This window comes from Rhipicephalus microplus, chromosome 9 (genome assembly GCF_043290135.1).
Source record: "Rhipicephalus microplus isolate Deutch F79 chromosome 9, USDA_Rmic, whole genome shotgun sequence".
Classification (NCBI taxonomy): Eukaryota; Metazoa; Arthropoda; class Arachnida; order Ixodida; family Ixodidae; genus Rhipicephalus; species Rhipicephalus microplus.
The window spans coordinates 93,905,694-93,922,260 of record NC_134708.1 but is presented as its reverse complement, the minus strand read 5'-3'; the positions used below and the strand labels follow the sequence as shown (position 1 = coordinate 93,922,260).

At 45.8% G+C, this 16,567-nt stretch overlaps 1 protein-coding gene across 2 annotated transcripts; it reads left to right on the top strand.

Moving 5' to 3' along the window:
• Nucleotides 1-2,405: 2,405 nt before the first annotated feature.
• LOC119164695 (uncharacterized) lies at nt 2,406-13,436 on the top strand. 2 transcript variants are annotated; one of them, XM_037416910.2, is made up of 5 exons: nt 2,406-2,536; nt 6,302-6,438; nt 6,499-6,566; nt 10,205-10,288; nt 13,166-13,436. In XM_037416910.2, exons 1-5 carry the CDS (start codon nt 2,453-2,455, stop codon nt 13,321-13,323), a joined length of 531 nt encoding a protein of 176 aa, XP_037272807.2. In that variant the 5' UTR covers nt 2,406-2,452; the 3' UTR covers nt 13,324-13,436. The 2 variants fall into 2 exon arrangements, 1 of the variants encoding a protein (XP_037272807.2); XR_012885901.1 differs by lacking the exon at nt 10,205-10,288.
• Nucleotides 13,437-16,567: the final 3,131 nt, after the last annotated feature.

Genomic DNA, 16,567 nt, shown 5'->3' with positions numbered 1-16,567 from the left:
TGGTAGTACAACAGACTCGGATGAGCAGTTAACTACCCATAATTTAGTTTTTCCCTTGGTGAGAGACACAACGCAGCGCGGCAGAAAGATGTTTTTCTTCATGCAAGGCAAAGGCAACGGCTCAATCACAATATCAGGAGAACTGAAACTCGAGTCGGCATTCGAAGCAGCAACGGGCACGCTGGCAGTAGACCATGCCGGTAGAATAGCGTCTTTAACTACAACGAGTTTGTCGTCTCCGCTACGCTGAGGCTGCTGGGCGAGGGCGGACAACAGAACCTCGCCTGCCCCGCAGTCGACAGTCGCACGGTACTCTTGCCAGAAGTCAATTCCAAGGATAACGTCATGCGAAGAATGAGCGAGCACTGCAAATTCTACCTTGAACGCTTTACCAGCAACACGAAAAGACACAGTGCACACACCTACTGGACACAAAGTCGTGCCGCTGACTGCTCGAAATGTAGAAGATTTATCCCAATAAAACATAACCTTGCGGCCAAGTCTCTCCTTGAAAGCTAAACTCATTACAGAAACTGTTGCACCGGTGTCTACCAGAGCCATCGTGGGAACATCGTCAATGAATACATGAACCTTGTTGTGAAGCATGTGAACTAATGGAGGCATACTTGTGTGCAAAGCGGTACGTCCAGCAACCTCGCCTCCATCGGCCGCGCCGGCTAGTTTCCCGGTGGCGGAGAGGAAAGCCGCGGCCGGGGACGGGGAGATGGGGACCGTCGCTGGCGCGTGGTAGGTGGCGTCAAGCTCCTCACAGAGGCAGGCGAGTCACTGCGGATGTTTGGCCGGTGCCCGTGCTTCTGGGCAGTTGAATCCGAAGGCCAGTAGGCGTAATCGGGCTGTTGACTTCGCCTTGCAAGCATCGCTGGTCGGTTAAAAAACGTCGTGCGTGGGCGACGTCGCGATGGGCAAAACCGGGCGATATGTCCGCGAACACCGCACTGGTAGCACACGGGGCGTTCCCGAGGCACATTGAATGCTGCGGTGTGGAGAGGATGCTCAGAGAACTGTTGCCACTCGGACACAAACGGAGGCGGTTGGCTGTCGTAGCTATAACTGCTGCGGGGCGCATAAGACGACTCGACGTAAGTAGCCTGTGGTGGCGGAGCCCTCAGCCGTGGACTGCGGGTGGAGTAACTGCGCTCGTCGAAACTCGCAGCATTGATGCTTGGGGATAGTGTATCACACTGCGGGTCTCCAGCTTGCATGGGAACAGAGACATGGCGACGCAGTTCCTCCCGTACAATCTGACAAATGGTGAAGGAAAGGTCGGCAGGTAGAGAATTCTGGCAGACATCGACGGTGGCAACAGTCGTGACGTTGGCCAGACGTCTGAACTTCGATGTGATGCGACAAGTTTTAAGAGCCTCGAAGGTTCGGCAGTGGTTAACCACGTCGGCCACGCATTCCAGGCTCTCCTTGCCAATGAGGAAGTGGTAGACGTTATCGGCGATGCCCTGGAGTATATGGCCCACTTTGTCTTCTTCCGTCATGTGGGCAACCACCGACTTGGACAACTTCAAAATCTCTTCAATGTAGGTTCTGCATGTCTCACCGGTGATTTGAGCCCTCTGCGACAACGTCTGCTCGGCACGTTTCTTCTTCGTTGCTGGGTCTGAAAAGCATTTCTTAACTTCCTCCACAAAGTGGTCCCAGGTTGTCAATGTGTCTTCATGATTCTCAAACCATACCAGCGACGTGAAATCGAGGAAGAGCCCCACGTGAGACAGCTGGCTAGCCGCATTCCAACCGTTCGAACGGCTCACCCGCTGATAGTGGTTTAGCCATTCGTCCACGTCATCGCCGGGTTTCCCTGTGAAGGTTCGCGGCTCCCTGTAGTGGTAGGGCGACGTCCTTGCGGCTGGTTGCTGGTTGTCTCCGTCCGAGCTCATTTCTTGAGATAATGGTGCCAAGCCCGCTTGTCGACGGCTGCGGCGAAGATCGTGTAGCGGTTCCGTCGTTAGGGGATGGTGCCTCTCCGGTATCACTTGGTAGTAGCTAGCTTACCCAGCACCTTCCACCACAATTGTGACGATGAAACGCGTTTATTTACAATATGGGTAATGCAGAGGTGTAGCTCAGCCAAGGATCCACAGCGTCGCTCGCGAGCCAGTCGAGTCTCTTCCTCCTCTTCGTCGAATCTTCGCTAGCGCGTTTCCATATGTTTCTCGAACAATTGAATTTCCGAAGCACACATGTTTGAACTTCCTTGACCACTGCACTGTCGCCGAGGCATAGCAAAGCAAATAAAACGGTCAAATTGAATCAATGCCGATGAAGAGAGCGGTGAGACCGAAACAATGCCACAGATCTGCGTGGAAATACAGCATAACAGACAAGAAGCAGTGCGGCCGCAACTCGCGCTCAATGCACTGCCGGCCAGGATGTCATTCACATATTGTTAGCGCAAGTAATAAGAACAGCAAACTAAAGCGGCATGAAAGCAGAAGTACTTTTAGCCATATTCGTCCTTATTACAGCCCGTATTATCATTCATACTTCTTGCGTGGATATCAAACAGGTCAGCTATTCTTTCAGTGTATTTTAAAGCAAAGTGAGACATTGTGTGTGAGCCGAAAATATGGCTGTACATGAGCCATAATTGCGTTTGTACCCGTTATTTCCAAAACCATTCCGGTAACCTAGGTTTCGTCTTTCGTTGTACATCGATAAAGTGGACGAACATGTATTTTGCTTTCCAGTACGGAATACCACCATCAAGAGAACATTCTAGGATGCGTAAGAAAACAGTTCAACGCACTGAAAGTGAGAGAAGGGTGTAGAGTGCAACTGCAAAGGCGAAAATCGCTGTGGCCATTCATGCCGTATAAAGCAAGCTTTGTACCACGTGCCGTAAGATAGATTGCTTGCGTATGCATGTAAACGGTTTCGGAATATAGGGATTTTATGGGGACGTTTTTCCAGTGTCACCTGAGCAGAGTCTGACGTTCATTGCGCACCCACTGACATCGACTCTAGCTTGACATCAAACTACAGTACTGATTATGGTGACTTCGCGCAGCTGGTTGCATCGGTCTGAGGATTTCTGGTAAGAAAATTTCATAAATGGCAGATCACACGCATCCCGAACGAAGCGACGGTGCAGAGCCGCAGTGGAAACGTCCTGCGCGTGCATTTGACGAAAAGCTCAGGACATGTTGCGACATCAGGAAGCCGCAGCGAGAAAAACTAGCTTTGAACAACCTGTCTTGTTTTTTTTTGTGGGTATGGTTATGCTGGGCAATGCATTGCCTAGGCCCGTCTTCTCAAGACCCTCAGTTGGACGCAAAAAAAAAAACTGAGACAGATCCGCTCCTTTTTGTCAATAAAACTCGCACGGTTCATTGCAATAGCAATTGTATGGACACGCTCGGCTGCATATTTTTTGCCGCCGGCGTCACTCACTGAATATATATATATATATATATATATATATATATATATATATATATATATATATATATATATATTGTAATGTACTAGACAGAGAACAAGAGACAACACCCGATCCTGGGCCAGCTCTTCTTATTCTGACTACGTTCTTCTCTTCTTTGCTCTAGCTACCCGTGCGCCGACGCGCCAGCGTCTTTCTTGGTCATGACACTCGGCCATGACGGCGCGCGCGCAGAGCTGGCGGCAAAGTTTCTGGTGGGCGGGCTTGGCTGCATCGTGGTGGTCAGCCCGGGCCACAATGCAACATGGAGCGACGGTCTGGGGGAAGCGTCTCTGGTGGACGGCACTGGCTGCCTCGAGCTGGTCGCTCTTTTGCACGCCACGATGTGCCTTGAAAAAGTGCTGTGGACTCAGGCGGCCGGCACTGGCTGCCCCGATGCGGCCGACGCTCTCGGCCGCGATTTGGTCCCGGTATCTGCCAAAGGTAGATCTGGCGGTCAATATAGTGGCTGTATCTCGGAGGTCGGCCTTGGCCACGCTGAAACTGGGTGCCAGAGCCTTCCACAAGTCTATCGGGAGGTCGAGACTGGCTGCATCGTTGTGGTCGGTCTCGGCCATGGAGAAACTCTCTGTGGGAAGCAGCTAAACATGCACCTTACAGCGCGCTTCGGACGTGCCGCAAAATCAGCAGCAGACGTTGAACTGCGGACGAGGGTAGCCGAAAGAGTATCCCAAAAGACGCGCTAGGTACCTTGGTCTCTACCGGCGCCATCACCGTAGGCGGTTCAAGCATAGGCGATGCTGGTGTCTCCACTTGCCTCAGTAAAGGTGATATTGGGGCTGGCTTCCCTAACTGAGCTGTATAAGGACTCGTATCAGCCTCTTCCACTGACATGATAATATCGCGTACCGGCGCGGGTACTGAGAGCAGTAGTGGCGTGTCGCACCTGCGTCTGACGTCATTCGTAGGACAGGCGGAGAAGCTTACTGCCGCGCGGCTGGAGGGCTGCGAGGAACCTTCGAGGTGTTGCTCCACTTCAGCTCGGTGTGCGAATGGGGTTGCGTCGATGGAGGGCAATGCGCACAGTCGAGATGATTCTCTGCGGCATTTTCGTTGGAGCACCGCTCTTCAAGACATCCGACTTCGGTAACAGCCTCTGGCCGCAGTGAACTTCCTTCTGGTATCGACAAAGTTTCTAACTTCTCGTGTGGTAAGCTGCAGCTGGAGAGGTGGTAAGGATTACGACCGAAAGCAGCTATGAGCTTGCAGCTTTCTCCGCCCATGACCGCTGCTTCCAGCCTTCATACCGGTGCCACGCCGCTGCACCTTCCCGAAGGTCTGTGGCCACATACCATTTCTGATTTTCTGTCCAGGCCTCGCGCATTGCTATCGCGTTGATGGTTCCCATTCAACTGTCGGCGTCGTTCTGGACCCCGTGGAATTCCGGTAGTTTGCAGACGGCTGATGGTTGTGAGGTGGCAGGTGGCAATGCAAAGATCACCGACGCGAACAGTCGAGCTGGTGTGAGAGCTCGATGAGAGAAGACCGAAGCTGCCTGCGTTGCTCCGGTGTGCTTGCCTCAAGGTCGTATGAGGCAGCTACACCCAACGCTGCGTTAATGTCACACAGTGCTGGCAACATTGTAGGAGCTCGCTCGGCGATCAACGCGGATTAGCGCAATGGTACGCCGCAGGTCCGTGGTGCTGTCGGGCATTAAGTCTGAAGAGTCAGTGATCGTGGTCTTTGAGTAAGTAGCAAATGCAGCACTCACCCCGGTGTGGTCGACGAGCAGGGAAGCCTGAACGGCGTTCCGTGGCAGCTCGTTTGTTGAAAGAGTACCGCAACGGGAATGTAGGCCATGGGAAACGTGATCGGAATTCCCAAGGGACAGGAGCCGGTGTGGATCCCTGCCGTGAAACGGTGGCAGGGTTTCAATCAGCTCATGTCTTAGAACCACAAGGGAGGCCTGGACGCCGTCCACAGGTGGTCTGAAGGGTGGCTGAAGCGGTGGGTGGGACCCCATCGCTAAGGAAGCGTTAACGGCGTTCCTTGATGGAGAAGCCCGCACTGCCGACAAACCACGACGACACGTACCGGTGGCTTCCCGCAGAGGGTTCACTTGTCGGCTTGCGCTTACGACAGAATCCATAGCCAAGGACGCGTGGACGGCGTCCCTTGTGAAATGGTACCGGTAACGTGTACTGCAGCCGCCGAGGAAGCCTTGACGCCGTCCCCTAACGGTGGTGGCAGTGGCGGCATTTGTGCGTGCGTCATTTGTGCGTGCAAAACGTGGGGCATGTTTAGATCTGCTGGCCATTTTACGCGTGACCTTGCCATGATTTGCTATCGCGTTCATTGCCTTGCATTTGCGGCAAAATTGTGCCTTCTTTCGTTTGCTATGGTGGCTTCATTTTTTAATAATGTTCGCTGTCAGATTGATGATGATGAAGAAAAGTTAGAAGTCTCAAGGCAATGAAATTTCCACGGATATGAGAACATGAAGAATGTCAGTGAAGCAGTTTATTATAGCGTGTTATACATAGGTAGATGAATAGATATAGATAAATAGATAGAAGATGTTCATTATCAGACCTGTGTTCAACTGAATACTTTTTTAATTGCCCGGTTCAGTATGATGCCCGCTATGGCACTGCGTTTGTAAACGTCGCGAGCTAGATAGAGGAAACCAAAACGATATTAACTATTAAGTACTTGTCCCAAATTTCGTTTGCTTTCGTAATAGCGGAAACAACTATTTCAGCAGTGCTCTTGTTTCGCATACCATAACAATAACTTGCACCTGCTGTTTGCAAAGTTATCTTATTAGTGTGACCTTGCTCTAGCTCATAAAAAGTGTCTTGTATATTTTTTTGAAGTGTTGCTTTCTTTCAGTTCGTTAACACTTCTCAGAAAATATGGACCGTGAGAACAACTAATAGAGCATTTGTTAAATGCGAGGCAGATCAAATGAAATCAATTCGTCCACTGTCCATTGATTTCGTAAGATCATCCTCAATTATGAGAACAAGGTGAGTTTCTGTGCTCAAGTTGGATTCATTTTGCTAGCCTGGTATTGTTATCGCTCGCAGCCGTAACCTGCGGATACTGGGAGTGTTTGATAGCCAACACAAGAAGCGGATGACCCTCTTTTACAAAGGTAGGAATTCATATGCACTAATTCAAAACTGTAAGAAGACTGAAATAAACCTGCACGATGCGACCGCCTGAAAATATGGCCTTATTACCTTGTTCTTTTTTATCAGTGCATGATAAAGTACTCGTTAACCTTGACCACCGCTTACGGCATTACGCGGTTTGGAATTGGTTGTAAAATTATATTTTGCTGAAGCTCCAGCCCTTAAATATATCCACAATATATTTAAAAGATGACATATGTGCCACATGCACCGTGTATTGCCATGTTTGTATAATCTGAGATGCTTATTTTTATACCCAACTTCTGTACTACTGCCGCTTCTAAAAATTAAATCACGGCATATCGACGAAGTTAATGATGATTGAGAAGAGAAAAAAAGTGCGACAAAAGCAAGCACTTCAGTGTGTAATTCAGGGAGTATTCTTGAAATGAGAGAAACAGCTGCGCCTCTATCGGTCGCCTCTTTAACAAAGGTTTCAGCGCAGGACCTAACTTTAGCTTAAGAACCTGTTGAGCCAGCTCCTGAAATCACTAACAGGCATGTAGCCGGATTGCGACCAGGATCAGTTTAATTCGTCAAGTCCCTTGCTTCAAGAGTAGCAATGCTCTATAGTTCCGCAGACATAATTTTTTCAGGTGTTTTGGGAGGACCTATTGGTCAGCTGCTCACTCCTTGAAAAATATCATCTGCTGCATGATGCCAACTAGCAGATATAGAATGTTCCACACTCACTGTGATAGCTGTGGATGACGCTGAAGAACATTTACAGCGTATGCGTGACCACTGCCAATGCAGAATTTGTGTGAGAGTTGGGCGTATAGTCTGGCTACTGCAAGTTGAGCTGCAGGTTTTGCGCGCTTCACGTTCTTCAAACCTGTAATACATTTACTAGAAAACATTTTTAACAGATGTACTGACGTATATTTCTTTGGCTTCATCAAATATAGTTTTTATTAACGTTATGTGACACAAAATGCGAGCCTGATGTAATTTTCTTCATTGCTCTATATAGGGTGTTTCAAGAAATGCGTCCTACCCAACAAGTTGTTCTCGGTCGAGTTGGTACGATTGTGTGCTGAACGTATACACTATGACACAAAGCTTCAATCATGTACAATTCAAAGGATTCTTGTTCATAAAGGCTTGCCTTTCATGTTTGTAGCTTTCTGTGAGTATTACTGTGTTTAGCGAGAAATGCATATGAAAATCTTACAAAGTAAAAAAAAATTCAATACTTGTTCCATGCCTTCATAATCACTTTTGCTGCGCTGCCTCACTTTTAATTATTAATGAAGCGATTGATACGTGGGGTTTCACGTCCGGAAACCACCATATGATTATGAGAGACGCCGTAATGAAGGACTTCGGTAGATTCGACCACCTGGGGTTCTTTAACGTGCACCCAAATCTAAGCACACGGGCCTACAACATTTCCGCCTTCATGGGAAATGCAGCCGCCACAGCCGGAATTCTATTCCCCCGACCCGCGGGTCAGCAGCCCAGTACCTTAGCCACTAGACCACCGCGGCGGTGCCTAATTATTGCTGGACCTATCGTTTGGGACAGTAGTATAGAATAAAGTTGCTTTATATCAAATTAGTCAAGATGGGTGGTCGAGTGAAATGGTCGAGCTATAGCCCTTTTTATGTGGAGTCCACTGTTGCTTTCATATTTTTGAAACACGGACGCTGGTTGATTTAGCACATTGATGGAGTCTGATAAGTTTCACCACTCAAACAGAAACGAGTGCGAGGCTGATAACAATTTTCACCTTCTTTCGAGACATCTAAAATGAACGAGTGTCACAACATAAACCATCGAACAACTTCACTTAATGTGTGTGCGGGCTGTGGTAGCCTTAGAGCACGGATTACACATAATTGTCTGCGAATGCGGAATAACTGATGCGAGTGACATTGATATCGCAAGCAGTTACCATACTCTGGTCGTTTGTTGCACTGATGCGTGCTTGCGTTTCTCCTGGATGTGTGGTTAAATTTGATTACTGTGCAGTTAGTATTCCAAACCGCTTTATCGAATTTCTAGGTGTCAAGGAGGCTAAATATCTCAATAAGTCAGCCGCTTGTCTTCACTGCCTAGAAATATCAAAGTAATTTAATTAGGTAACACCGCATTGAGGTGTCGTGTCTGTTTGTGGTGTCTGCCACTACATACAATGTACCTCATTGTGAAATCCATGCTCCAGTATTCAACTTCTCCTACTTCGACAATTCTAGTTCATGTTTGTTGCACCACCATGTGCACATTGTAACGAAAGAGCAGCAACACCATCTGATCGTATGCATTATGTATTTGCTTCCAATCATGTTCCTTTATATGTGGCGTTATTCTCTCGTGCGGGGATATCTTCAACTGTTATTTAAGCTTCTCGTCCAGGGACGCTGCTTCGCTTTGATATAGGGGAGGTACGCGTGAATGTATGAACAACAATCAGTTATTGTAATCCTGTATGAAAATATGGTATTCAACAGCTATATACATATAGGCTACGCCTGTTTATTCAATTTTTTTTAAGAAGTAAACTTGCCTAATCAACTGTAAGAGCATAAAACATGCATAAAAAGCGGACACTTCCGTAGGGACCAGCGGCCAAGCTAGTGCACTGCTTTCAGCACCACAAATGGCTGGTCAGAGCGCGTAATGTCTTTATCCGAGATAGAATAACAAAATTCTCCTTGCCAATTCTGTCAGTTTAAAACATGCATTGATGCTTCGAAAGCGAGTGTCGTTGGCTGCACACCCGTGCTTCCACAAGAGGAATACATGTACTTCACATCTAAACCACATAAATACGTACATTTTGGCCAAAACAAAATTAGAAAAAGAACACTTTCTAGTCATACTTTACTAATTTTTATGTGTAAAGCATTAAACGTCATCGGCAGTACACGATGCAGAGTAGATATGAAAAACAGCACAAATAAATACAGTTTTTTTTTTTGAAAAATTTGGTACCAAGCTTGAGTTTTCATTGCCCGCTGCGGTGGTCTATTTGCTAAGGTACTCTGCTGCTGACCCGCAAGTCGCGGCTTCGAATGCCGGCTGTGGCGGCTGCATTTTCAATGTAGGCGGAAATGGTGTAGGCCCGTGTGCTCAGATTTGGGTGCACGGTGTGGCATACCTGGAATTCCAGGTGGTCGAAATTTCTGCAGCCCTCCACTACGGCGTCTCTCATAATCACATGGTGGTTTTAAAACGTTAAACCCAACATATCCATAAACTTGAGTTTTTTTTTTTTTTTCGGGAGGAGGCTATTACAAGTGCTGACAAATAAATGAGTAAAAGCGAGAGTGGTAGGCCCTTTAGCAGTCGGACCAGTTCCTGCTCCACCGTGAAAAGGCTCGAGTGGTGGCCACTTTTTATATAACACACTTTTCTGCGGTAAGAGAGTTTAACACTAAGCAATAGAGCCTTATAATGGACAACAGCATAATAAAAACGTCAACACTGAGTCATCGCCATTTATCTTCTATGTGCAGGCAATGTATATCCGGTAACGTGACATAATAACTAGTACGCAAGTAAAGTTATAATAAGAAGCATTATTTCATTTTGCGACAGTGTACATCTCTAGTATGTGCCTTAGAATTATAATCTTATTTGTTTCTTTTTTCAGGCTCGTTTGTAAGCACCGATACCATGATTTTCATGGATGCAGACCTATCCTGCGCCGTGTTTAAGATCGAGTCCCTACGGGATTGTACGTGTTTTCACTAAATGAATGTCTTTTAAGTATAGGTGAATTATCTGCAATGATTTACCCACCGACGTTTCAAAAGAACAAGACCTGGTTAATAAAAGTATAGGTGATGTTTAGGCAACACTACGCGATGTCACGAAACTAAAACTTGTGCTTACGGAAGTAATTGAAACACTCAATGTTTGATATGTGACGTTTGACGTTCGTACACCACCATATGAATATGAAAGACGCAGTAATAGAAGGCTACGAAAATTTTGACCTCCTTTGGTTTTTCAAGTCTATCCAAATCTGAGCACGCGGGCCTACAGCATTTTCACCTTCATCAAAAATGCAGCCACCGTAGCCGTGATTCAATTCCACGACCTGCTGGTCTGCAGCCTAGTACGTTAGCCCCTAGACCACCACGGCAGGGCATGCTATGAAAATTAGGGGACCCTAAAGCTTCGTGTTTAAGAGTTGAAAGTGATAGCGATATTCAGTTCCTAGTGCGTATTTCAAACACTTGTTGCATGAAACCTTTTCAAATTGCTGTGCCCCCACTACGTGGCCTTATGGGATCGAGTGCGCCGCTTTCAGTAGTGTGGCGGCTTTCAACGACGGAGCCCGTATGGTAATCACATGTCCCGACGCCCTATCACAATAAGCGCTTCTAACACGCAATAATACAGCGAACGCTCTTATGAAATTTAAACACAGGTCACGTGCGGCACTGCCGCCACCGGGGTTCGCAACCAGTGTTGCAAGAAATAAAGAAAAAAACTGCATAAACAAAAACACCAAAAAAATGAGATTCGCACTCGGGTATGCTGCGTGCCAGCCTAGTATTCTACCATTGAGCAACTCCCGTGCTTGAAACTAGTTTCTAAACTCAATTTGAACAGGCTTGATGTTGGGGAAGAAAATATGAGAAATTAAGCACTTTAAAACAATAAATGAGCAATCAGGCATCACACAATGCGAATTGTATAACGAATGGGTTACCGAATGCTCCAACCCACTACAAGAGCTTGTTTTTGTTCAGCTATAAAATGTGGCACATACCTTCTTCACGCATAATTCTTCATCGTAGTCAATCACTGTATTAAAAAATTGGACGAAAATTCTAGCAAGTTTGTAAAGAATACGATGGTTCTCCAAAAAGTGAGAAAGAATAGAATAGGGAATGGCGGCCTACTGCAAAAAAGTATGAGTATTTATGGCTTAGTTGGTAACGAGCAAGTGTGCATGTAGCAGTTACCCAAAGAGTGTTTGGAAAAGGCTCTGAAAGGGCGTTTTTCCAGCTTTCGCTATGGCTGTGCTGTGCGTTCCGCAAAGTCCTGAGGCTTTTTTATTGCAATATCTCATGTTATTTTGTGAAGCATGAATTTTCATTTTGTATTCTGAAGCACATATACAGGACTCATGTGTTAGTTAAGAACGTGTTAATTTCCCTGCATTTCATAGCAAAGAAGAGTATTTTCAATTCACACACAGGCAGACGCGTGGTCGTGTGGGAGAACATCGCTTGCCACACAAGTGACCTGGGCTCAATCTCTACTCTAAGCCATGCTTATTTCGTTATTTACATTAGTTGCATCGTTCTCGATTTTTCGGTCACACATAAGATGATGATTTTTCGCTCACAACCAACGATACCGAGGTTGACACATGCCGGAAATGGGCTCTTTATTACTGTCGCGTTAGTTTTTTACACTGCATTCATATACCATTGTTTTCACAATATCTATTTGTCTTTAACGTAGCTTCAGGCACAGTGACACTTGATGGCACATATCTATCTTAACGGCTCCTCACGCCCATGATAAATGATTAAACAAACTCTTCTGTGAGCTGTAACACTTAACAGGGAAAGTGCAATCACAGAAAGTGGTGGTGTGAGTGTGAAAGCCAAGGGAGCATCTCTTATTTGTCACAGAATTTAGGCTAGGATGGTATAGGGTATCTCTTGCGTTCTTTCTGAAGAAACAAAAACTTTTATTCGTCGTCATCATCACCAAGGTCGCCAGGCCTTGGCATGTCAAAGAGTGATTTAATGCCACGACCGGACTGGCAAACGACGCGCCTGTCGAGTCTTTCCTGGGGAAGCCCCGACTTTCCTCGGAAGAGGTGTTTAGTAACACTTGGAATTACAACTTGGGGATGCAGGCGCTTGCTGTAGACTTTTGTTTGTTTTTATGGAAGAAGCTTCTTAGGGTGTGGCCTTGTCCGCCGTTGTCCGTCGTAGCCGCCGTTGGCACTCGGGGTGCTCACTCTATGGCGCTGCGGCACTCGTTGCCACCACCAGCTTTTTCACGGGGCAGCAACTCGACAGCGGCGGGCGTGAGTTCTGCTAGTACTCGGAGTACTCTCAGAACTACACGGACAAAGTGGCGTAGCCAAGGTGGTGACAAGGTGGTTTAGCGGTGATAGTGCTAGTCTACGGGTCTGAAAGTCTCGGCATTGAATCAGGGTCTCGTTTCCCACGGGGGCGAAAATGCTTTAGCAGTATGCTTAGAGAACCTCAGGAGGTCCAGATTGCCGAAGGGCTCCACTTTGGCGTCCCCTGTAATCATATGGTGGTTATCCAGTGTTTAACTCCGACAATTGTAGCATAAAAAAACTTCAATGCCAATTTTATCACTGTCAGACCTTTTGTGTGTTGTGTACAATTGTACAAAGCCAGAACGATTGCAATCAGTACATTGTGTTGGGTGCATCGGCTCAAGTGTATTTTGGTGAAACAATGTAATACAATACGAAGAAACCTATATGAGCCCACATTTCTGACGCATGTCATGCGCATTCAATTTTTTTCGTTCCTTGTCCTGCTGTGCACTGTTTTGTTGGTAGTGAGATTCATTCACGGCAGTTTTCTAAATTTGCCTTTTTTTATAGGGAACGTCGTCTATTACGATCTGCGAGTCACAAATTCTTCTATAAGCCAAAGACCTCGCCCAAGCTGTCGAAATTTTTTCAGTCGCATTATAGGAATGGAGCCTCATTTTCTTGTTTACAATTCTCGATGTCAGCAGATAATCAGAGCCGAGAAATAAGTATGACTTTGTTTAATAGGATGGTAGTTTTTTGGTAATACAAAAAACACTGCGCTGATACTATTGCTGATGTCAACGGTAAATGAAAATAAAGCTAATGGTGTTGGGTTGTTCGAGTGTTTTAGTTTTTATCAAAACAATTATGTTTGCATTGCTGTTTTATTTGAGACACCCAAGTAAGGAACCTCAAATTTCCGGAACATTCCCTAGTATTCATCATGTATGGTGCTGGTCAAAAAGTTCCCAGGCCATGCTTGCATAGATATACACGAGAACTTTTGAATCCCCCCCCCTCCCTATTGTACATGATCTTGCCCGTTATAAGTGTGTGACGCATACTCAGTGAAAGAAAACACAATAAATGGCCCAGTGCTTGCCATTTTTTGTCCCGATTATTGCGCGTTCTTTCTCTAAATGCTTTCCCACAAGTGCGGTAGGTAACCATAAATTAGTTGATTATGAAATAGACAAACCTGATGATTATAGCCATGTAGTTATCTTTCAATAATTCATAAAGCTTGCTACGATGCTTCTTCGTCTATTGCAGAAGAGGTGAAGAAATTTCGCTAATTTACACTGCAGCTTGGCACTACATTGTAACAGCACCCTCGGGGCTCCAACTTTTCTCCAAAGCGTTGCGGTATTTATCAAGTGGAAAACACACGAGATAGGGCGTGTCTGATATTGCAATCAGAAGGACCATTGTGGAATTCACCAACAAAGAGCTATACCTAAGATTCATATTTCACCTTGCTGAAGAGACGCAGTGCTTTGTGTTCTTAATAAATTTTAAGACAAGGGAAATACGGTCCAGAGAGCTTGTTTGTCACCCAAAGCCTCCAGAGTACCACAACCAGAACGATGAAATACCAGTCACAACAAGTGACGCCCACAACACCGCAAATCACTGAAGGCATATCTTTAATTGTCTCTTTCGATCACTTTCCCAAAGTGCTACATTTGGTACGCATTTCACACACGCATTTCATATGGGGTCTGTAAAACTGGAACACGTTGCACGCGTCTTATTCCATGCGTGAATGGTGGTATTGTGCCCGTGGTGCACGGGCTATGGCGTGCGTCTGTTTCTTGCGTGCCACTAACAGCCAATGTCGGGGAGCTTGGGTCAAGCTCCCCGCAAGCAACCGCAACCAACCCACACCTCCCTGGTGAGTGAAGGGTCCCTATAGAGCAGATGATAGAAGTCACCAGAATAGCATTCTTGCGACGTCATGCCATTCGATGTAGACGTCCTGTATGTAGTCGATGGCTGATGGAGACATAAGAAGTACGGTCGCATAAGGAGGCGAGATGCAGAAGAGTAGCGTCAAGAATGATTTAACCCAGCGTTCTCCCCGTCTCGAGTCATGAGTCACTGCCCATTGTCTTTTAAGAACAATCGTGTCGGTTTATTCATAAAGATTTGAAAAGTGCTGCTCAAAAATGGCAGATTCGAAGTACAGTGTGAACCGATCATACGGGAAGCTCGAATGAGTAAGGTCGATATGTCACTTCGAAATCAGCACATCGTTACGAGGCGCATGAATGTAGTACACAGTAAACCTAAGTAGAAATGTTATGCGCACTAAGGCGCAAGTGGATAAGATTCAAGTGTGTTCTTTATAGACACGTAACGACCGAAGCCCTATCATTGGCAATACCAGCCCCAGCAGTGGTAGACATGTGAATTGTGCCATACATGGCTTCCATATTATGATTATCAAGTTCGTGCCACCATGTCATTTGTGTTCGTTGCCCATTCACGTCACGTAATTTCAAATGTATTATATGTGAGCTAATGAAACGGCCACGAGTTTGCTATGAGCGTAGCATGTAGTCAAGTTTTACATGGCAAGCATGTCATGATTATGCTGTTAGGTCGTGTCGTTGTTGCCTTTGCGGTCCGTTCACGTCAGGTAATACCAATTTTTTGTATATGTGAAGCCGTCGAAACTACTGCGTGCGCATCTTAAGTGTGGCATGTTGTCATGTTCTTACATGACACGCATATTCAGATTATTATGTTTGCACAAGTAATATACATTCGCCATCCATTCACGTCACATAATACCAAACTTGGTATATGCGAAGATAGAAAAACGGCCACGAGCACACTATAGGCGTAACACGCTGTCATGTTTTACATCACACGGGTATCACAGTTATCATTTTTTGATCTCTCATTTACCTTCGCCATCTATTGAGGTCAGGTAATACCAAATTTGGTATATGCAAAGCTAGCGAAACGGCCACGAGCGCATTATCAGCGTGGTATGTGCTCATGTTCTTACATCATACGCACGTCATGATTATCATATTTGCACCAGCCATTTAACTTCACCATTCATTCACGTCACGTAATACAAATTCTGTACATGCGAAGCTAGCGAAACGGTGGTGAGCGCATCATGAATGTAGCATGTAGTGATGTTCTTACATGACATGCATGTCATGATTACCATGTTTTGACGTGTCATTTATCTTCGTCCTGTATTTGCATCCCGTAATACCAAACGTGGTATATAGGAATCTAGCGAAATGATCGTGAGCGCATCATGAGCATGGCATATAGTCATGTCCTTAGATGACACGTATCTCATGATTATCATGTTTGCACGAGTAATATGACTTCGTTACCGATTCACCTTCTGTAATACCAAATTTGGTATCTGTGAAGCTAAACGACAGTGAGCACACCATAAGCGCGGCGTGTAGTCTTGACTTACATGACATGCACGTCATAATTTTCACGTTATAGTCTGTCACTTATGTTTGCCATGAAGTCATGTCATGCCATACCAGTTCAGCAAGTCATGTAAACGAAACTACCGCAAGAACAGCAAGACCAAGACATGTAAATTATGGCATTCATTACACACATATCATGATTTTCATGTTATGACTAGCCACTTATGCTTTTCATACATTTATGTTATGTGTTATCAAGTTTTGTGTAGATGCCATGATCGAAAAAGCAGAGAGGTAAGTGTCGTGGACGGCTAGATAGATAGATAGATAGATAGATAGATAGATAGATAGATAGATAGATAGATAGATAGATAGATAGATAGATAGATAGATAGATAGATAGATAGATACCCTAACAGTCACTGAAGTTCACTAAGGAATGCTTCTTATTTAAAGGTTGCTGCACTGTAGAAAGAAACCGCCGAGCACAACAAGCGCTCTGCGACTGTGACAACCGCGCATGGTTGCCGATGAAGACGCCACGCATAGGATTCAA